The sequence below is a fragment of the Dendronephthya gigantea genome, unplaced genomic scaffold (assembly GCF_004324835.1).
Source record: "Dendronephthya gigantea isolate DGI-Jeju-01 unplaced genomic scaffold, DenGig_1.0 000153F, whole genome shotgun sequence".
NCBI classification, from domain to species: Eukaryota; Metazoa; Cnidaria; class Anthozoa; order Malacalcyonacea; family Nephtheidae; genus Dendronephthya; species Dendronephthya gigantea.
Window position 1 is genome coordinate 375360 of NW_021163163.1, and position 24052 is coordinate 399411.

Here is a 24052-nt window from a genome sequence, read left to right on the forward strand (position 1 = left end):
TATATTATGAAATGACACAAAACTCAAATCAGTCTTATTATATTTTACCGAGTATATTATAGCTAATGTTTCCATCATTCAATACAAAAATAATCATAAAGCTAGTGTAAACATTGCCCGTTCAAAATGCCAGCAATTAAGTAACGGTTTAAAATCGAAGTTTCAAACGATTAAAACAATAAAAAATCTTCACAGACAAAGAAAAAACTTCAAATGTTATTTTATTCTGTATTTTGCAGTCGACGCCGGCGGCTAAAAGTTTTTTATTATATGTGTATAGAGATTTATGCACAGCAGAATGAAATAAAAATCGTATTTCACTGTGCAAATTAATTTCATGCAATTTGATTGGACGTACGATGTTTTTCACGTGTGAAAAAATGCCATACACGGCTTTTGATTGGACGTATACGATATTCTTCACACGTGAAAAATTGTCGTATGTTATTTTGGCGGCAATTTGTTTACATTTTCTTTCAAGATGGCGTCGAAATATAGGAGTGAGATTCAAAACATAATTCTCATATTCAAGATATTTTTACATTCAGCACATTCTCAAATCTTTCGGAAAGAATGTCTAACTTCTATTGAACAAAATTACAAAGAAACTGAACGGTAATAAATCTGTTTTCATGCATAAAGTTTCGATTTTGTTGCTCGCTGTGTTTTTGTATATTAAAAGCGTGTCGTTATCAAATTGATCTCCGTATACACATTTAATAAACAAATTACTTCATGGTTGGCTCGTTTGTACGATTTTTATTATGCACTCGTTGCGAAGGATCGCAAACTCACTCGTTCCCTGCGCTCACTCGTTCGTTTTGCGATCCTTCACAACTCGTGCACAAAAATCGTACGCACTCGCCAACCATGAAGTAATCTCTAAATACTTTATAAATATAGTGTGTATTTTTGATACCAGAATTCAAATTACACTTTCAAAAACACTTTTTGAAGTTAAAGCAAAGGTGTAATAGCCTTTCACAGGTTTATGCGTTTACATAAAATTTGAGCTAAAAAATTTAACAAATAAACGGCATAAAAAGCTGAAAAGTATAAAAATACAAATACGGCTCATTCTTATCGCGAAACAAATACGAAATAGCAAAGTAAACACGTACCGGGAGGTAGGTACCCTCGAGTTTGGACTCGAGTTTTAGTTCGAGTTAAATTTCCAGTTAGAGTTAGAGTTATATTTCGAGTTGCTTTTTCGAATGCTTTTTCTTGTTTTATAGGAAAAGGGCTAATATACAATCATAAAATTACTGTGTTAAACGCCATTTCCTTTGCAGCGGCTACCTCTATATATAATGCACATTTCCAAAATATCTACAAATCCGTGTTCTTTTTGGATTCTATATATTGATGACGGAGTTCTTCGTAGATGAGCATGCACGAAAAACTTTACACATTCTAGCGAGAGTTAGTATGCGAAATGCAGTCTTTATTATAGTTGTAATAGTGGTTAGGAACCTCCCGAAACACACACACCACTACTTTAGCTATTACTTGATTAAAAGTATCTAGTTACAAGTAATCCTTAAATTTTCCAGTAACGATAACGGTAAATCGTTGCATTGCAACGGTAACTAGTTATAAATAAACAGCACTAACCCCCCAAGATTTCTCTAAAAAAGAGCAAAATATTTTATTCCTCTTTGCCTTTGGGATTGCATAGGACTTTTAAACTAAGTAACTGTACTTAGTCTATATTAGACCGGACATAAACAGCTAGACATAATGACAACGGGTACGAATAGAAAATAATAAATATTTATGTTTAATTTTCAATAATTTACATACCTTTTTTGCGCCATTTCGCTCAAAGCTCAGGCACGTTGTTCCGAACTTCAGAAAATAAACAAGAGTCGGAGCAGCTCAGAAAAAACCCGAAATGCCGAAAACGATTACAACACATTACATTCACTGACATGTATATATTAGTGTATTACTTTGCTTCATTAGTGATTAGGGTAACGCGAAATTTAATATTTAACTCGAAGTTCAACTCGAACTCGAACTCGGATCCAAACTCGATGTTTCGGGATTCCCACACGTACCCTTTGTCTTTGAAAACATTTATAAGTTTGCAGATTATGAATTATTTATCTTACACGGCTTTGTCTTGACCGTATCCACGTTCATCTTTGCCAACTGTCATGCTTCATATATCATGTTTCTTCTCGTTTTACTTTCTTTGCACAAAGTTTATGAAACGCTTTTTCAAAAATGTTTACGAAATGACAGTTAATATAAATTGCTGACGTTCTCATTGAAATACAAACTTTCTGTCTTAGCCAATCAGAACGTTCGTTGATTACCAGACCACAGTTTAATGATATATGTTTAATGTAGTACTCTGTGACCAGACGTTACTCGCGCATGCGCATAACTTACAAAACCACCCAACGTTGACCGTCCATGACAAAGACAACTTTGGATTCGCCTATGTTCTACCGGGTTCCGGGTGTATTTCCTAATCTCCGAGCGGAATTAGTACCCTCCCAGGCGCTCCGCGCCCGCTCGGGGATTAATAGCACTAACTTAGTGAGAAGTCTTTAAAACGTAAGTGTTAGAAACATCCAGTGGAGTGTAATAAACACAAGAGTTTTGTAGTTCCCAAATTTACATCTCTTAAAAGTAGACTTGCTTTGCAAGGTGCATAAAAAATTGCACCGTGTTACAGAGCCTTTAGATTATTGTCTTTAGCACTAAGCCACACTTTAATGCAATATATTATTTTTACACAAAAGCGAGGCTTCGTGGTAAAGACAATAGCATAATAGAAACCCACATAAACACGACTCAAATAACTCTGACTTTGTGCATTCACCAAGCTTGATGGATAATATGGAATTGGTATAGGAAATACAAAGCAACAAAGACAAAACTTACAGTTTCCTCTTCATAGCAACTGTATAAAGTGCCCCTGTATTCTCAATGCAATTTCGATGCTTGGATTTTCGAAAATTTTCCAGTGTCATTCAAATAAATTATATATGGTAAAAATTTTACGAAATAACATGAAATATTATTCTTGTGGATCCATTAAAATCTTACATGCTTTTCCTGAAAGCAACAACTCGAATGCCTATCAAAAGAATGTAGTACAAAAATTTAGATTGTCCGTCTGATAATTTGTTAACAGGGTTTCCACAATTGAAGAAAATTTCTTTGAGATGACAAGCACGAGAAAGGGAGGGAGATTGGGATCAGTGTTAATAAGATATGATATATTGTAGGAATGACTACATGACAGCCAGAACCATGTTATCTAAACATTTCAATACCTCGAAGTCATTTTACGCTTTGTTGAATCTCAGCTAAGCGAGTCAAAAGACCTTTGTCAACAGACCCTTACGCCCGCCGCACACGAGAGCTATCAGCTGAGCTAACGACCTCGCGAGACAGTTAGCTCAGCCCGAAAACTTTCCGCACACGAGAGTAACTTGCTTCTCGAGGCGAATTCCTCACGAAAGCTATCCGCACACGAGAGTAACTTGCTGACCTGACAGCCTCACTTGATCTTTTAATTCGTCAGTCTGCCTATATGGGTATAGCGGGCTTCTAAAGCCACATATTTGAAATAACTATCTCCATAGGGTGGGAGGAACTTTCGAAAAGACTGCATAATATATCATATCAACACAGTCCTTCCCTCCCTCTTCATTGTCATTTTGTAGGAAATTCCTTCAACTGTGGAAGCCCCGAATTACTCCTACGAAAGCCAGTACGACTACAAGACCACATCTTAAGTTAAACAAATGCACTAAACCAAGTACTTATAAGTTTCTTGTGAAAAAATTGATTTAATAGCAACAATTTCGTTCTCGTGCACAAGATGTTGTAGTTAACACTCGTTGGTCGAATGCATGATAAAACACTCCGTACCAACAGTGATACAGTCAAGCTGGGGTGACGGCACCACGTTGACGGCACCAGAGAAGAGATGAACGTTTACTGAATTATCAGTAAATAGGCTTGTAGGTACACCACCTAAGTATTTAACCTACATACAAGCTAATTCACTTATATTGTGATATCAGCATGCAAAATTAAAATTTGTTTACAAACCTGTTCAAACTTGCTAAGAGGAATAATGTGAGATATTACCGCATCAATGTCGACTCTAAAACGAAACGTGCATTATTACAGCGGTTTTTAAAGACGTAACATGAAGATCTAGACAAATTTATACACTGCTGTTTTAAGCCAGGTTTCCATTTAGTTGCAATGGTTGTGAACAAGTCATTTCCACCGACGAGAAATAGTCCTGATGTAAATTTGTCGTTATTTCTGTATTCAAATCTGTCGATGTTGACTCACTTGATGCACACACCATTGACCTATACTAGAATATATATATAGGTCATGCAGTGGGACACACAGAAATATTCTATCACATCAGCCACCTTGACATGTTTACGACACGGAAATGGAAATCAGGCATTAGACGAAAAAATACTTTCCCAAAATGTATTAATTAATATCGAGCCGCATTTAAAGGCGTTTAGAGTGGGCGGAGACGGGCGTCAAAGCAGTGGACGGGGGGTCAAAGCAGTGGACGGGGGTCAAAGCAGTGGACGGGGGTTCAAAGCAGTGGACGGGGGTCAAAGCAGTGGACGGGGGTCAAAGCAGTGGACGGGGGTCAAAGCAGTCGACGGGGGTCAAAGCAGTGGACGGGGGTCAAAGCAGTGGACGGGGGTCAAAGCAGTGGACGGGGGTCAAAGCAGTGGACGGGGGTTCAAAGCAGTGGACGGGGGTCAAAGCAGTGGACGGGGGTCAAAGCAGTGGACGGGGGTCAAAGCAGTGGACGGGGGTCAAAGCAGTCGACGGGGGTCAAAGCAGTCGACGGGGGTCAAAGAAGTGCAGGGGGGTCAATGCGGTGGAGAAGCGTCAAAGCGGTGGAGGGGGATCAAAGCAGTGGAGGGGGTTAATGCGGTGGAGGGGTGTGCCTGAAAATGTCTAAAATCCTTACAGTTTATATTGTTAAAAACAGCTCAGACATGGTAAGCGAAGAAGGAAAAGTGATAATAAATGCGCGTTCATGAGTCACTATGGAGGTGCACTATGTATATTTTCACTGCTAACCTTTCGGTTCATTAATGAATGCCATAGACTTTCCAAAAAATTGATACGTCAAGGTGTGAATTACAACATTTGCAAGTTAATGGGGACCTGGGTTAACAGACCGAATGATTTGTACTAGGTAAAAAAATATATGTGGTGCACTTTTAAACTCATGATTATAAAAATTCTTACTCTTTTTGATGCAACATTTTCTCAGCCTTCTCCCATGTTGAGAAAATGTTTCGTCCGTGAAGAGTTTTTATGGTCAAAGATTTAAACAAAATGTCTTGAAGAAACTCGTCAACATGAAGTGCTTTCTAAAAAATATAATTAAACCGTGAAATAGTAAAAAAGCAAATTAGTAAGCACTGACTTGTCAAAAAAAAAGATTGACTTTAACTTGATTGTCAGAAGAAAAGATTGACTTTTCTAAAAGCCCACTTACACTCTCGCTTATTAAGTGTGACATTTCCATTTACATTCCCATTCAAAATGAAAGGGAAAATGTCCTTTCATTTTGAATGGAAATATTTGAGGTAAAACACTGAAGATCAAGCACATACTCACGTGGAAATACAATGGAGTACGTTGAGACTGAAATCTCCCACTCAGAGAGTTTGAGCGTAAGTGAGCTTTTAGAATACAGAGGCCAGTTGTATGAAAGCTGGTTAGCGCTATCCACCGGATAGTGGTTTTTTCAATCGGTTTTATTCTAGGCATAGGTGTTATTCTATTACCTTGGTTAATCCAACGAGCACAACTACACCTCCTTTCCTAGAAGAGGAAATAGATGATATAGGAAATACATTATGCTACCATCCATAGTGATACTAACTCTAACCATACCTAACCATACCTAAGTAATTTGAAACAATTGTTCATCAAGTCGGCGTTCCCGCTTGCTTCAAGTATCCTGCCAACTCCATCGCCATTTGTTTCCCTCAAAACTTCATGTAAAAAAATTGTAAAGAATTAAGATGGCTATGAGGTTGGAGGCGGGGGCAGCCTCGTACCCAGAGTAAAGACCCTGGGTATGAGGTTGGAGGCGGGGGCAGCCTCGTACCCAGAGTAAAGACTTGGCTATGAGGTTGGAGGCGGAGGCAGCCTATCAATATTTGGTCATTAGCATCATTTATAGACTCAGCAAGGGTTATAAAGAAAATCTTCATTGCTGTTGTTTTAACTTTTAAACGTTGCAAAAAACATTTTCATTTGGTAATACGTACCCACTTTAGCAAGATTTTCATTTCTACCATTCACCAGAACGTTGGCACCCATTCTCCTGGCTAACTCCAGCCTACATTCGATAATGTCCGTGGCAATGCTGGTAGAAAATCAATGTAGGAGTCAATGAATCAATGTATAAAAATAATAACAATTCTGCCTTGTCGGTGAAGTGTACGTTGGATGAGACTGGATAAGTCGATTATTGAGTTTACTTTATGCGGCTAACGCACGTTGATTGTACCTTTAGCACGGGTTTGTACTTCGCTTTCACTCTTCCAGAAATCTAACTACAGCCACTCCCTTATCTCGTTGAATCGTGAAGCAAGCTCACGTTTGATAAACAACGGAGCCATGACATGCAGTTTTTTAACCAGGTCACAACTTCCATAATTGGTGAGCAGAGAAAAACAATTTGTTTGAAAAGAATGCATATTTTATCCAGTGAACCCAAATAAGACTGGAACGCTCACTCTGTCGGAAGTTTGAAGTCAAGATGGCGGACACTCAAGCCTTTCTTGTAGCTATGATCCAGGCCTCCACGCGGAAATTTCGCAGGTAAAATGGCGGCAATTTTTATTTTTCCTGTGAAAATTGTGAGGGAAATTCAGAGAGTAAGCGTTCCAGTCTTATTTGAGTTCACTGGATTTATCCCATTAATAATGACCCCTACCCTATCCAGGTGATCTGAAATGGCGGAAAAGGAGTGGGACTAGTTGTCAAATAAAAATCCATTTCTTGGTCAAATTTATGTCAAAACTATAGTTCTTATAACTAAACATAATCACATTTTTCGATTAGTTTCATAAAGAATAACAATAGATATTATCGATAAATACTTAGAATGCACTTCTATTTTGCCGGACAACCCTTCTGGGCACTGATTGGCTAAAATATGAGCGAGATCGCCCGGATAGAGGAGCCCTTTTCTCAGGAAATTTCTTTAGATAATGGAAACCTGAACCAGACGGAACCGTGTTGGAAACATCAAACATCGTGTTGATCTCTTACGCATAGGGATCAGTAACCTCGTACCCAGGGTCTTTCATACTTTCATGAGGGCACAGTGGGGAAGGGGAGCACTAGTAGCCGGGAGCTTAGTCACTCTCTTTATATACTAGTAGCCGGGAGCTCAGTCACTCTCTTTATATACTAGTAGCCGGGAGCTTAGTCACTCTCTTTATATTCTAGTAGCCGGGAGCTTAGTCACTCTTTTTATATACTAGTAGTCGGGAGCGATATTTTTCCCAATAAAGTGTCTGGGTAGGAGGCTCTGCATAGCGTTTAAGCAAACAGTACGAAACAACAAACAAAAAATGCTCTTTATATTTCTTACATTTTTTTCGCGCCCATTGCCTTTGCTATCCCCGTTGCCATCAGACCTATTGGACCACATCCTAAAGTGCGGGGTTAAGAAGGAAACTGAGTAATCTCTACATAATTATTTTCTTGGACTATATAGGTCTGGTTCTCAGATAATCTGAATCATTTTCGTTCACGCGCAAAGCAAATAACTATACCTTGAATTAGAACAGTCTCGTTAGTTGGTTCAAGCTTTTCCATTGCCAAATGCGAAACTCCAAATGCTAAAAGATAGCGATGCAAAAAACAGTTTTAATATATATACCATTTTTTTACAGGGGCCAGTTGTTCGAAAAGCGTTTAGCTTATCGACGGATAAGTTCAACATGGAAACAAAATCAGTTATTCAAATATTGAACAATTGAGCTAAAATATTTCGATGTAATGAATACTTTAACTTTTAGTGCATAAATTTCAAGTTCAGTCTTTCACAAGATGTATGAGAGTATTTTTAAGCTAAACGCCTTTCAAACGACCGGCCCCAGGTCAACAAATAAAGATATACACATACGTTCCAACAGACAAGCGGCGTTGTCTGAAATATCTGTCTTTACAACATAAGCGTAACGAGAGGGAATAATGGTATATTGGCAGCACCCTATTAAAATAAGAAAATTACCGTCGTTTCATATTGTAGATGGTTTTGATGGACGAATACATTTTACATTATTAAATTTTATTAAATCTAATCAGCAGAAGTTGCCAAAGACACTGTCGACTTTAATCAGTGACTGGTTATTTTTCATGCCGAACCGTTTTCCCTGAGGACATACGGAGGTATATGGGTACAATGAACTCAGAGAATGAAGAATCATTTTTCAGAGAAGGAAGAAACACTGAAGAGATGGAGCTTATTAGTTTATAGAGAATAGTTTAGAGCATACTAAAGGAGCAAAAAGTTTTAGAGGCAGATTTTTTTGTAATAAGTAGGCCAATTTCTGTCACCCAAGGCACATGAGTAAGGCAGGGATTAATGAACACTTGATAAATGGACAGCACCGAACAACATTCGTTCTGACAGCATTTACCAAGCATGTTTCATCAACTATTTTTCATCGCAACAACCATTGTTCGTTCATTAGGCGTGAACAACGTTGTTCTGACTGGTCAAACTCGATGCTGCAACATTGTTTGGCGAACATTATATATTGTACAGTAGCACTGGTGAATTTTTACACGTTAAGAGACGTCTGGCTTCGTCAAAGTTCAGGGCTCATAAGAGATTAAAAGGGCTTTTAACGGCCAGGAATTATTAGAAGGCCAGTCTTATTAGAAGGATTATAGTATGCTACCGGGCCCTACCTCCATGGATTGTGCCTTTTCCAAGGCCATATTGCTTTAAATTTTGGCAAATATTTTCTTGGCCTAGAAAAATAGCATATGACATGCATTGAAAATACATTATATAGTCTCCTTAGTCATAAAACGGAGATTAATAAATTTCTTCTTCGCAGCGTTAATATATAGTATTTTGAATACCCTCTCCGAACAGGTCGATAAGAAAAAGGTAATTGATTCATTGTTAAACCTTGGTTAGGAGAATCCGACTCTTTTTTAGGCTTTTTTTTATCATCGATACATGCAGGGTGCATGGGGAGGAGGGTGTATGGGGGAGGGTGCAGGGGGGAGGGTGTATTGGGGAGAGTGCATGGGGGGTGGTGTATGGGGGATGGTGTATGGGGAGGGTGCATGGGGGGAGGATGTATGGGGGAGACTGCATGGGGAGAAGGTGCATAGGGCGAGGGTGCATGGGGGGAGGGTGTATGGGGGAGGGTGCATGGGGGAGGGTGCATAGGGAGAGGATGTATGGGAGAAAGTGCATTGGGGGGAGGGTGTATGGGGAGAATCCATGGGGGGAGGGTGTATGGGGGAGAGTGCATGGGGGGAGGGTGTATGGGGGAGAATCCATGGGGGGAGGGTGTATGGGGGAGAATCCATGGGGGGAAGGTGTATGGGGGAGAGTGCATGGGGGAAGGTGTATGGGAGAGGGTACATGGGGGAGGGTGCATGGGGAGAAGGTGCATGGGGAGAAGGTGCATGGGGGGAGGGTGGTGCATGGGGAGAAGGTGCATGGGGAGAAGGTGCATGGGGGGAGGGTGCATATTCATATATTTGTCTTGATTCCCAACAGAAAGATGAAGATATCCTTGTTGATTTAAACACGCATACCTAGAATACATTTACCAGGAGTCTACATTTTTTTATACACATAGTATTAGAAATTTTGATAATAATACACAAAATTTACAGTACCATGTAGACACTGATAGCACTTTCCACAGAAATAGTGATTCTCACAGCAGACACGAAGACCGACTCTAAATGAGTCAGAACAACTTGGTCCCACTTTGACAATCTAATTAGATAAAGAAATTGCTATTTTTTTATTCAGCAACTACTAACCCAGAGATGCCGGAACCACAGGTGCAGAGGGTGCAACTGCACCTGTTGCCTTTCGCTTTTACAACCTTACAGGTGCGCAACTGGGGTGCAATTGCGCTTTTTCCAATAACTAAGTATGTTGCCCCTTTCCTAAAAAATATATGCCCTTTTCATAAGAAACTGTGCACACCCTTTGCCCTGTAAAACCTCCGGCATCCCTGTACTAACCATTATATATTATTGCAAGCTGAGTTGGAGGGGCATAAAAGAATAGAGGGGGTGACATTGGTAAATTGATATAGAATTGATAGTTCAAAACTCACCAAAACTTTCAAAACTCAACGTTCAAAACTCACCTCCCCAACACATTCATGGCCTGGGATAAACGGAAGCTTTGCAATTTTTTTTGCAACTGAAAAAATATCAGAGACTAATTACTACCAGTTTTTAGCTACCTTGAAGCATATGCATTTATGAACATGCTTTAATTCTATAGTTTTTCAAGAATCAAGAGATCATTAAAATCAGTGCATTTGTACATTATGTGCTAAGGACTTCCTGCAGTCAATGTTTTAATGTCAAGATGATTAAAGGCTGATTTTTCCCATACACTATTACCTTTTCATGAGAACTTTTGATTTATATTTTATATTGTTATAATAATTAAAATATGCATATATAATCCTTGCAATAATTATCGTGGACATTGCGCACATGGAAGAAACTGAAATTTATTTCTGTAGAAATGACCCTTCGGAAATGTTCATCTCCCTCCAACTGTTGGAAAGGGGGGCAGACATTGAATAGGGAGGGGATGAGGGGGAGAGAGATTTTTTGCCGAAAGAATGATTCCAGTGTGAAAAGTTTGTATGATGCAACCGAAATATCAGGCGTTCAATTTTGATGTCTCCTACATATTTACTAGTATTTTTTTTGAAATCATACTTGCACAGTTTGCATACTTTCCAGTCAGAGAATGATTCGAATGGCATTTGAATGGCTGCCATTCAAAAAAGTTAAGTGTCCACATGATTATAATTGTCATAATTGCAACTCATGCATTCAGTTGTGGGGATGCTGTCATTGATGTGTTTTTCAATTTTGATTCCTCCCATCCATTCACAGGTGCCATTTAAAATCGCACATGAGGAGTTTGCAGATCGACTTTTGGTAGTGCTGGGCTGCTGGTGTCAGTAGACTAGTGGAGTAGTGGTGATAGTATGCACTATGCAGGGTGTTTAAAAAAATCACAATCTCCGAAGAAATGACTTTTTTGCACTAGGATCTCGTTTTGCAAATTATGTAATTTTCTTGCACAATCATTAATGAGAGTGAGGTCAGACGAGTGATATTTCGCAATACATGATATAAAATGCAATACCTTCATTCCATAAATATAAATTAAGATCAGAACCACAAATTGATACTTTAGTAACTTTGACAAGTAATTCTCCTTCGCCTGGCTCTGATACGGGATAATCCATGTATTTATATGAGGTACCTTCCGCTTCTTTCACCAACGCTTTCATTGTTCTCTGACTTTTGTCCGCCATATTGAATATTTCAAACAAAATAGTGAATTTGTGATAAAATAAAATAAATTGCAATAAATTGCGGCAAACGGCAATCTCGCAACTGGAGACTGGGAACGAGGATCACAGCAATGAAGACCCATCGGGATCGCGGGCTCTGGTTTCGAGACTGCAATAATGAGTAATGACCAAATACCAAAATATCAAAATTGGAATTTTAGTAAATATGTAAAATTGACCTTGACTCTTTCACTAAGCGTGTTCTCAAAAGTTTGTTTTCAGTAGGCATGGTAGAAAACGCGGGTAGCGGACTATCCTATCAAAGCCAATAAAAGCGCACAAAAAACATAAAATTCCTAGCTGCGTGACATAGTCACTACGCGTAACGAGGATCCTAGTTATTGCTAACGTCATTAATTTTCACAAAATAGCGCCATGTTATCAAATTGTCTGGTGACCTATGCTGAAATTTTGTTAAAATCTTTTATTTACCTAAAGCCTGAAAACATATGTAAAAAATGCCAAAATGTTTTATTGAGTGAAGGCAACATCTTCGCATTTTTTTAAAGATTGTGTTCATAGTCCGTAATCCGTAGTCCGTAATCCGCTACCCGCGTTTTCTACCATGCCGTTTTTTCAGTTCGCCAAACTGCCGTTCCTTTTTTTTATTTCGCAGCACATCTTGTATGCTATATAACACGTATGCCGTGTTCTTAAGCACGCCTTGGGTGTGTTATTTAGCACAACTATTTTTGTATAAGTGCAGCATAAGACACTCGAACCTTGAAAGTACTCTAGCATTCAAGTTTACATGACAACAGTTAATACAACTTAATTTGTTGCAAACTTGAAATATTTAGGGTAAACGAATAATTCTGTAAAGCCTGTCTTTTTGAGACAGATCTAAACCTTGGGCGCGCGAAGGATGATGGGTTATTGTTATTTACTCCTAAAAACTCCAGAAAGTAACTTTGCATGAGAAAAAGGGATCTGCAATCTCCACAACAGAATATCGGCGATCTTGCTCTGAAGGCAGCATTGTGACTTTAATTAAGAATATAATAATATTCTTTTCCAAACCATCATCGCTCTCGCGTTCAAGTTGTCAGAAAACGACGTTTATTGAATCAGCTGTACATTCCGTTACAAAGATTACATTATGGCCGAGCACTTGAGGTGCAAACAGCTGGAAAATGAAGTTCAATATTTGAAATAAGCTTAGATCAAAGTCTTACAAAACAATTCATAGAGTGTGTCAGGGCTAACTCTTGAAAGAAAATAGTCGGAACTAATATGAAACTAGTTTCCAATTTCATTTCACCCGTGATTTTTATGGTTGCAATGTAAAGAAAGCCTGAAAAACGTCTTTTGTGCAATTATTTTAATGTTCTTCTTTCTGTAAGATAATGAACTTTGTAACATCTCCAAATAACACAACTAATGACACCACACCGTATAATAAGTTCAAATAGAAAATAATATTTCAACTTGAAAAACTAAAAACAAGGTTTACGCCCTTAACCAGTTATGAATTCACACATGCATGCACTGTTTACAAGAGTAATTGTTAGAGGATATGTTGTGTCATTGTTCTTCAAGACAACTGATTTTTTAAAAACTCATTATGCAATGTGATGTCATTATTCGTGTTATCCTATTTGGAAATCTTACAACGTAAAAAGAACAACGTTAACTAAATTCTACAAAAGAAATTGTTCAGTCATTTTAAGTTTTCCGTTCACATGAATGACATGATCTAACTTTGTCGGATCCAATGCGCTTCTGACGTATGGAATGAACTGATTTGTCATTATAAAACACCAGTCTTATTGGAGTTCAATGATTATATGGCAAGCGTCACTTCCGGTGAAATGGAGCTCAGTGATTAGCTGAGAAGAAGTTTCAGCGGTCCATTACTTTGAATTGTACTAAACTCAAAAGTAGAATTGTGTTGCAAGTTGCATGAAAATTGCACCGTGTAACAGAGCCTTTAGATTATTGTCTTTAGCACTAAGCCACACTTTAATGCAATATTTTTTTTTACACAAAAGCGAGGCTTCGTGGTAAAGACAATAGCATAATAGAACCCACATAAGCGCCACTCAAAAAACTCTGACTTTGTGCATTTACCAAGCTGGATGGATAATATGGAATTGGTATAGGAAATACAACGTTAAAAAGACAAAACTTACAGTTTCCTCTTCATGGCAACTGTATAAAGTGCCCGTGTATTCTCAATGCAATTTCGATGCCTTGGATTTTCGAAAATTTTCCAGTGTCATTCAAATAAATTATATATGGTAAAAATGTTATGTAATAACATGAAATGTTATTCTTGTGGATCCATTAAAATCTTACATGCTTTTCCAGAAAGCAACAACTCGAATGCCTATCAAAAGAATGTAGTACAAAATTTAGATTGCCGATCTGATGATTTGTTAACAGGGTTTCCACAATGTAAGAAAATTTCTTTAAAATGACAAGCACGAGGGAGGGAGTGAGAGAGATTGGGATCAGTGTTAATAAGATATGATATATTGTAGGAATGACTACATGACAGCCAGAACCATGTTATCTAAACATTTCAATACCTTGAAGTAATTTTACGCTCCGTTGAATCTCAGCTAAGCGAGTCAAAAGACCTTTGTCAACAGATCCTTACGCCCGCCGCACACGAGAGGTATCAGCTGAGCTAACGACCTCGCGAGACAGTTAGCTCAGCCCGAAAACCATCCGCACACGAGAGTAACTTGCCTCTCGAGGCGAATTCCTCACGAAAGCTATCCGCACACGAGAGTAACTTGCTGACCTGACAGCCTCACTTGATCTTTTAATTCGTCAGCCTGTCTATATGGGTATAGCGGGCTTCTAAAGCCACATATTTGAAATAACTATCCCCCTAGGGCGGGAGGAACTTTCGAAAAAACTGCATAATATATCACATCAACACAGATCCCTCCCACCCTCTTCGTTGTCATTTTGTAGCGGGCTTCTAAAGCCACATATTTGAAATAACTATCTCCATAGGGCGGGAGGAACTTTCGAAAAGACTGCATAATATATCATATCAACACAGTCCCTCCCTCCCTCTTCATTGTCATTTTGTAGGAAATTCCTTCAACTGTGGAAGCCCCGAATTACTCCAACGAAAGCCAGTACGACAACAAGACAACATCGTAAGTTAAACAAATGCACTAAACCAAGTACTTATAAGTTTCTTGTGAAAACATTGATTTAATAGCATCAATTTCGTTCTCATGCACAAGATGTTGTAGTTAACACTCGTTGGTCGAATGCATGATAAAACACTCCGTACCAACAGTGATACAGTCAAGCTGGGGTGACGGCACCACGTTGACGGCACCAGAGAAGAGATGAACGTTTACTGAATTATCAGTACATAGGCTTGTAGGTACACTACCTAAGTATTTAACCTACATACAAGCTAATTCACTTATATTGTGATATCAGCATGCAAAATTAAAAATTGTTTACAAACCTGTTCAAACTTGCTAAGAGGAATAATGTGAGATATTACCGCATCGATGTCGACTCTAAAACGAAACGTGCATTATTACAGCGGTTTTTAAAGACGTAACATGAAGATCTAGACAAATCTATACACTGCTGTTTTAAGCCAGGTTTCCATTTAGTCGCAATGGTCGTGAACAAGTCATTTCCACCGACGAGAAATAGTCCTGATGTAAATTTGTCGTTATTTCTGTATTCAAATCTGTCGATGTTGACTCACTTGATGCACACACCATTGACCTATACTAGAATATATATATAGGTCATGCAGTGGGACACACAGAAATATTCTATCACATCAGCCACCTTGACATGTTTACGACACGGAAATGGAAATCAGGCATTAGACGAGAACATACTTTCTCAAAATTTATTAATTAATATCGAGCCGCATTTAAAGGCGTTTAGAGTGGGCGGAGACGGGCGTCAAAGCAGTGGAGGGGGGTCAAAGCAGTGGAGGGGGGTCAAAGCAGTGGAGGGGAGTCAAAGCAGTGGAGGGGGTCAAAGCAGTGGACGGGGGTGAAAGCAGTGGACGGAAGTCAAAGCAGTGGACGGGGGTCAAAGCAGTGGACGGGGGTCAAAGCAGTGGACGGGGGTCAAAGCAGTGGACGGGGGTCAAAGCAGTGGACGGGGGTCAAAGCAGTGGACGGAAGTCAAAGCAGTGGACGGGGGTCAAAGCAGTGGACGGAAGTCAAAGCAGTGGACGGGGGTCAAAGCAGTGGACGGGGGTCAAAGCAGTGGACGGGGGTCAAAGCAGTGGACGGGGGTCAAAGCAGTGGACGGGGGTCAAAGCAGTGGACGGGGGTCAAAGCAGTGGACGGGGGTCAAAGCAGTGGACGGGGGTCAAAGAAGTGGACGAGGGTCAATGCGGTGAAGAAGCGTCAAAGCGGTGGAGGGGGGTCAAAGCAGCGGAGGGGGTCAATGCGGTGGAGGAGTGTGCCTGAAAATGTCTAAAATCCTTACAGTTTATATTGTTAAAAACAGCTCAGACATGGTAAGCGAAGAAGGAAAAGTGATAATAAATGCGCGTTCATGAGTCACTAAGGAGGTGCACTATGTATATTTTCACTGCTAACCTTTCGGTTCATTAATGAATGCCATAGACTTTCCAAAAAATTAATACGTCAAGGTGTGAATTACAACATTTGCAAGTTAATGGGGACCTGGGTTAACAGACCGAATGCATTGTACTAGGTAAAAAAATATATGTGGTGCACTTTTAAACTCATGATTATAAAAATTCTTACTCTTTTTGATGCAACATCTTCTCAGCCTTCTCCCATGTTGAGAAAATGTTTCGTCCGTGAAGAGTTTTTATGGTCAAAGATTTAAACAAAATGTCTTGAAGAAACTCGTCAACATGAAGTGCTTTCTAAAAATATAATTAAGCCGTGAAAGAGTAAAAAAGCAAATTAGTAAGCACTGACTTGTCAGAAAAAAAGGTTGACTTTAACGTCTTCTAAAAGCCCGCTTACACTCTCGCTTATTAAGTGTGACATTTCCATTTCCATTTACATTCAAAATGAAAGGACGTTCTCATTGATCAGTAAAAATAAAGTTTCTAAACTTTATTTTTACTGATAAATGAACGTCCTTTCATTTTGAATGGAAATATTTGAGGTAAAACACTGAAGATCAAGCACATACTCACGTGGAAATACAATGAAATACGTTGAGACTGAAATCTCCCACTCAGAGAGTTTGAGCGTAAGTGAGCTTTTAGAATACAGAGGCCAGTTGTATGAAAGCTGGTTAGCGCTATCCACCGGATAGTGGTTTTTTCAATCGGTGTTATTCTAGGCCTAGGTGTTATTCCATTACCTTGGTTAATCCAACGAGCACCACTACACCTCCTTTCCTAGAAGAGGAAATAGATGATATAGGAAACACATTATGCTACCATCCATAGTGATCCTAACTCTAACCATACCTAACCATACCTAAGTAATTTGAAACAATTGTTCATCAAGTCGGCGTTCCCGCTTGCTTCAAGTATCCTGCCAACTCCATCGCCATTTGTTTCCCTAAAAACTTCATGTAAAAAAATCGTAAAGAATTAAGATGGCTATGAGGTTGGAGGCGGGGGCAGCCTCGTACCCAGAGTAAAGACCCTGGGTATGAGGTTGGAGGCGGAGCAGCCTCGTACCCAGAGTAAAGACCCTGGGTATGAGGTTGGAGGCGGAGCAGCCTCGTACCCAGAGTAAAGATCCTGGGTATGAGGTTGGAGGCGGAGCAGCCTATCAACATTTCGTCATTAGCATCATTGATAGGCTCAGCAAGGCTTATAAAGAAAATCTTCTTTGCTGTTGTTTTAACTTTTAAACGAAAAAACATTTTCATTTGGTAATACGTACCCACTTCAGCAAGATTGTCATGTCTACCATTCACCAGAACGTTGGCACCCATTCTCCTGGCTAACTCCAGCCTACATTCGATAACGTCCGTGACAATGCTGGTAGAAAATCAATGTATAAAAATAATAACAATTTTGCTCTGTCGGTGAAGTGTACGTTGGATGAGATTGGGTAAGTCGCGATTATTGAGTTTACTTTATGCGGCTAACGCACGTTGATTGTACCTTTAGCGCAGGATTGTACTTCGCTTTCACTCTTAGCCACTACAGCTACTCCCTAATCTCTTTGAATCGTGAAGCGAGCTCACGTTTGATAAACAACGGAACCATGACATGCAGTTTTTTAACCAGGTCACAACTTCCACAATTGGTGAGCAGAGAAAAATCAATTTGTTTGAAAAGAATGCATATTTTATCCAGTGAACTCAAATAGGACTGGAACGCTCACTCTGTCCGAAGTTTGAAGTCAAGATGGCGGACACTGAAGTCTTTCTTGTAGGTATGATCCAGGCCTCCACGCGGAAATTTTGTAGGTAAAAAGGCGGCAATTTTTATTTTTCCTGTGAAATTTCCCCGCCAGAGGCCTGGATCATACCTACAAGAAAGGCTTCATAATCCGCCATCTTGGCTTCACTCATTAATGAGGAAAATTCAGAGAGTGAGCGTTCCAGTCTTATTTGAGTTGACTGATTTTATCCGATTAATAATGAGCCCTACCCTATCCAGGTGATCTGAAATAGCGGAAAAGGAGTGGGACCAGTTGTCAAATAAAAATCCATTTATTGGTTGAAACAACTTAGTATCTCTTGAAATATACCTCATTTCGATTTCAAATTTATGCCAAAGCTATAGTTCTCATAACTAAACATTATTTTCATAGATTAGTTTCATAAAGAATAACAATAGATATTAACGATAAATACTTAGAATGGACTTCTATTTTGCCGGACAACCCTTCTGGGCACTGATTGGCTAAAATATGAGCGCGCGATCGCCTGGACAGAGGAGCCCTTTTCTCAGGAAATTTCTTTAGATAATGGAAAACCTGAACCAGACGGAACCTTATTGGAAACATAAAACATCGTGTTGATCGCTTACATATAGAGATCAGTAACCTCGTACCCAGGGTCTTTCGTACTTTCGTGGGGGCACAATGGGGGGGGGGAGCACTAGTAGCCGGGAGTTCAGTCACTCTCTTTATATACTAGTAGCCAGGAGCGATATTTTTCCCAATAAAGTGCCTGGGTAGGAGGCTGCATAGCGTTTAAGCAAACAGTACGAAACAACAAACAAAAAATGCTCTTTATATTTCTTACATTTTTTTCGCACCCATTGCCTTTGCAATCCCCGTTGCCATCAGACCTATTGGACCACATCCTAAAGTGCGGGGTTAGAAAGGAAACTGAGTAATCTCGGTTGAGGAAGTCTCAGACAATATTCAAACTTTAAATGTAGGGAGAATTATAAATATTATGAATAACCTGGCTGAATTTCGCAATACAAATGCAGTTATAAATATAGCTCCAGGCATTTTTACACTAGTCTAGATAATTACGGAAACGAGAAGTGTCGAAAAAGAGCTTCAGACTCCGCGGAACATACGGTTTGGGTGGGCTTCCTTGTCTGTACCAGTTAATTATTTTTACTTTAACTTTTACCATTCATACTAGTGATACCACCAAAGCAAACAACTATACCTTGAATTAGAACAGTCTCGTTAGTTGGTTCAAGCTTTTCCATTGCTAAATGCGAAACTCCAAATGCTAAAATATAGCGATGCAGAAAAACCGTTTTAATATAGATTCTATTTTTCTACACGGGCCAGTTCGAAAAGCCTTTAGCTTAAACAACGGATAAGTTCAACATGGAAACAAAATCAGTTATTCATCTATCGAACAATTGAGCTTAAATATTTCGATGTAGTGAATACCTTAACTTTTAGTGGAAGTTGATATTAATGCATAAATTTCAAGTTCAGTCTTTCACAAGATGTATGAGAGTATTTTTAAGCTAAACGGTTGTATCAAGCCCGTTTAGCTTTAACGGTGGATAAGTCAAAATTAAAAAAGACTCTTAGATCTCTATTGAATGAGTCAACTTGAATATTGTGCACTGAATATGTAGTTGTAATCGGTAAGGTTAAAAACATTTAGTTTGCTTGTTGAAAAAAAGGATAAACTTGCTTTCTATTTTGAACTTAACCGCCGTTTAAGCTGAACGGGCTTGATACAACCCCCCCCCCCTAGGCCAGCAAATAAAGATATATACACATACGTTCCAACAGACAAGCGGCGTTGTCTGAAATATCTGTCTTTAAAACATAAGCGTAACGAGAGGGAATAATGGTATATTGGCAGCACCCTATTAAAATAAGAAAATTACCGTCGTTTCATATTGTAGATGGTTTTGATGGACGAATACCTTTTACATCATTAATTCTAATCAGAAGAAGTTGCCAAAGGGACTGTCGACTTTAATTGACTGGTTATTTTTTATGCCGAACCGTTTTGAGGACATACGGAGGTATATGGGTACATACAGACCAATGATCTCAGAGAAGGAAGAATCATTTAAGAAGGTCTTTTGCATAGGCTGAACTTATTAGACATGGAGAACACTGAGGAGATGGGGCTTATTAGTTTATAGAGAATAGTTTAGAGCATACTAAAACAGGCAAAAAGTTTTAGAGAGGCAGATTTTTTAGTAATAAATAAGCCAACCTTTGTCACCCAAGGCACATGAGTGAGGCATGGCTTACGATTTTGGCTTTTTCCCAAGGCAGGGATTAATGAACGCTTAATAAATGGACAGCACTGAACAACATTCGTTCTGACAGCATTTACCAAGCATGTTTCATCAACCATTTTTCATCGCAACAACCATTGTTCGTCCATTAAAAGTAAACAAGATGTCGGAACAATGTTGTTATAACGATTGTCGCCTGAACAACTTTGTTCTGACTGGTCAAACTCGATGCTGCCACATTGTTTGGCGAACATTATATATTTTAGCACTGGTGAATTTTTACACGTTAAGAGACGTCTGGCTTCTTCGAAGTTCAGAGCTCATAAGAGATTAAAAGGGCTTTTAACGGCCAGGAATTATTAGAAGGCCAGTCTTATTAGAAGGATTATAATATGCTACCGGACCCTACCTCCATGGATTGTGCCCTTTCCATGGCCATATTGCTTTAAATTTTGGCAAATATTTTCTTGACCTAGAAAAATAGCATATGACATGCATTGAAAATACATTATATAGCCTCCTTAGTCATAAAACAGAGACCAATAAATTTCTTCTTCGCAGCGTTGATATATAGTATTTTGAATGCCCTCTCCGAACAGGTCGATAAGAAAAAGGTAATTGACTGTTAAATCTTGGTTAGCAGATTCCTATTCTTTTTTAGGCCCTTTTTATCATCGATACACGAACTGATGATCACTTTCACATTTTTCAATCCAAGTTCCGTTCCTGAATTTCACTGATAACACAATTCTAAACATCCCAACATTCAATTCACACATGAAACAGAATGTAATTCGTTTCTTCCTTTTTGACCTTGGCCAAATTGTTAACAGTTAGCTGAACGTGTGTTAATTCGGTGCCGGTGCATGATTTCTCGGTTGGTGCATGGTTTCTCGGTCGATGTAGCATACAGACGGGGCTTCTCTTGATGTCTAATCTCGCTGTACCAATGGCATATGCTTTGCAGCTATCAGCAGAAACACACTTCCCCAGCGCTCTTCATTTTTTTTGGGTAATTTACTACCAATGGGTTTGCCTTAACTTGGGTTTGCTCTCTGTGCCTGACATCGGGCGTTTAATATGGTTTACATTTGTATTTCTGGTTTGTATGGTTTTGCATTTTTAGGACAAGTACAGTAGCAAAAATTTTGAATACAAAAAATAATTGCCCCACCCCAAAAAAATATGTTCTGCCACCCCTGCTTGAAATACCAATATTGGCACAGTGTAACAATTCAAGTGTCAATGCGGTGATAGGGTGCATGGGGAGAGGGTGCATGGGGGGGTGTATGGTGGAGGGTGTATGGGGGAAGATGTATGGGGGGGGTGTATGGGGAGGGTGTATGGGGGAGGGTGCATGGACGAGGATGAATGGGGAGGGTGCATTGGTGAATGGGGGAGGGTGCATGGGGGGATGGTGATGGGGAGAGTGCATGGAGGGAGGGTGTATGGGGGAGAGTGCATGGGGGAAGGATGTATGGAAAAGGGTGCATGGGGGAGGTTGCAGGGGGAGGGTTATGGGGGAGCGTGAATAGGGGGAGGGTGTATGGAATAGAGTGCATGGGGGAGGGTGCATGGGGGGAGAGTGCATGGGGAGAGTGCATGGGGGGAAGGTGTATGGAAGAGTGCATGGGGGGAGGGTGTATGGAAGAGGGTGCATTGGGGGAGGGTGTATGGTAGAGAGTGCATGGGGAAGGGTGCATGGAGGAAAGTGCATGGGGGAGGGTGTATAGAAGATAGTGCATGGGGGAGGGTGCATGGAGAGAAGGTGCATGGGGGGAGGGTGCATATTCATATATTTGTCTTGATGCAGATGATGACAACAGAAAGATGAAGATATCCTTATTGATTTAAACACAGATTCTTAGAATACATTTACCAAGAGTCTACATTTTTTATACACTTAGTATAAGAAATTACGATAATAATACAAAAAAAATTATAATACCATGTAGACACTGATAGCACTTTCCACAGAAATAGTGATTCTCACAGCAGACTCGAAGACCGACTCTAAATGAGTCAGAACAACCTGGTCCCACCTTGACAATCTAAAGATAAAGAAATTGCTATTTTTTGATTCAGCAACTACTAACCCAAAGATGCAGTTGCACTTGTTGCCTTTCGTTTTTACAATTTCACAGGTGCAAAACTGGGGTGCAATTGCGCTTTTCCAAATTCCAATAACTAAGTATGTTGTAGTGTGTTGTAGTGCGCATTATTTTTCTATCTTTGCCCTTTCCTAAAAAATATATGCCCTTTTCATAAGAAACTGAACCCCTTGCCCTGTATAACTTCCAGCATTCCTGTACTAACCCATTATATATATTATTGCAAGCTGAGTTGGACTGACAACACCGGGGGCATAAAAAAATGGAGGGAGTGACATTAGTAAATTGATATGGAATTGATTAGTTTTAGTTTTTCAAGGTTCAAAACTCACCTCTCCAACACATTCATGGCCTGGGATAAACGGAACCTTTGCAATCTTTCTTGCAACTGAAAAAATATCAGAGACTAATTACTACCAGTTCTTAGCTACCTTGAAGCATATGCATTTATGAACATGCTTTATTTCTATAGTTTCCCATAGATCATTGAAATCAGTGCATTTGTTCATTATGTGCTAAAGACTTACTGCAGTTTATGTTTTAATGCAAAATGATTAAAGGCTGCTTTTTCCCATATACTATTAGCTTTTCATGAGAACTTTTATTTTATATTCTTATAATATATACAATATGCATATACAATCCTCGCAATACTTATTGTGGACATTGCGTGCATAAAAGAAACTGAAATTTATTTCTGCAGAAATGACCCTTCGAAAATGTTCATCCCCTCCAACCCATCCAATGTTGGAAAGGGGGGGCAGACATTGAGTAGGGAGGGGATAAGGGGTAGAGAGATTTCTTGCCGAAAGAATGATTCCAGTGTGGAAAGTTTGTATTGTGCAACCAAGATATCGGGTGTGCAATTTTGATGTCTCCTACATATTTACTAGTAATTTTTTGAAATCTCGGTTCTGCAGTTTGCATACTTTCCAGTCAGAGAATAATTCAGCCATTCACAAAAGTTAAGTGTCCACATGATTATAATTGTCATGATTGCAGCTCATGCATTCAATTGTGGGGATCCTGTCATTGATGTGTTTTTCACAGGGCCGTAGCTAGAAGCTTAATTGGGGGGGGTGCATATTCATATATTCGTCATATGCCCGAATGATTTCTTTTATTGCTATTGTTCCTATGGTATATAAACATGAATATATGAATATACACCCCCCAATTAAGCGGTCTAACTACGGCCCTGGTTTTTCAATTTTGATTCCTTCCATCTGTTCACAGGTGCCATTTGAAATCGCACATGTGGAGTTTGCAGATCAACTTTTGGTAGTTCTGGGCTGCTGGTGTGGGTAGACTAGTGGTGATAGCATGCAGGGTGTTTAAAAAAAATCACAGCCTGTGAATCTCCGAAGAAACAACCTTATTGCACTAGGATCTCCTTTTGCAAATTATGTAATTTTCTTGTACATCTAGCAATTTTCTTGTGCATCTAGATCTAGTACAGTCATTAATGAGAGTGAGACGAGTGATATTTCGCAATACATGATATAAAATGTAATACCTTCATTCCAAAAATATAAATTAAGATCAGAACCACAAATTGATACTTTAGTAACTTTGACAAGTAATTCTCCTTCGCCTGGCTCTGATACGGGATAATCCATGTATTTATATGAGGTACCTTCCGCTTCTTTCACCAACGCTTTCATTGTTCCCTGACTTTTGTCCGCCATATTGAATATTTCAAACAAATAATGAATTTGTGATAAAATAAAATAAATTGCAAT

The 24052-nt window shown here is 39.3% G+C and overlaps 2 protein-coding genes across 2 annotated transcripts; both read right to left on the reverse strand.

The window, feature by feature from the left end:
• Positions 1–2477: 2477 nt before the first annotated feature.
• On the reverse strand, positions 2478–11607 carry LOC114537195 (L-threonine 3-dehydrogenase-like). The gene is made up of 13 exons (XM_028558326.1): positions 11420–11607; positions 10395–10450; positions 9910–10012; positions 8959–9021; positions 8168–8254; positions 7815–7880; positions 7631–7691; positions 6297–6394; positions 5927–6017; positions 5808–5844; positions 5263–5387; positions 4075–4129; positions 2478–3091 (listed from the first exon to the last, which is right to left on the reverse strand). The coding sequence occupies exons 1-13, from the start codon at positions 11589–11591 to the stop codon at positions 3032–3034; spliced, it is 1074 nt and encodes a 357-aa protein (XP_028414127.1). The 5' UTR covers positions 11592–11607; the 3' UTR covers positions 2478–3031.
• A 1061-nt stretch (positions 11608–12668) lies between these two features.
• LOC114537196 (L-threonine 3-dehydrogenase-like) lies at positions 12669–24014 on the reverse strand. The gene is made up of 13 exons (XM_028558327.1): positions 23827–24014; positions 22643–22698; positions 22148–22250; positions 20609–20671; positions 19729–19815; positions 19152–19217; positions 18771–18831; positions 17456–17553; positions 17042–17132; positions 16923–16959; positions 16349–16473; positions 15070–15124; positions 12669–13959 (listed from the first exon to the last, which is right to left on the reverse strand). The coding sequence occupies exons 1-13, from the start codon at positions 23996–23998 to the stop codon at positions 13900–13902; spliced, it is 1074 nt and encodes a 357-aa protein (XP_028414128.1). The 5' UTR covers positions 23999–24014; the 3' UTR covers positions 12669–13899.
• Between the last annotated feature and the right edge of the window lie 38 nt (positions 24015–24052).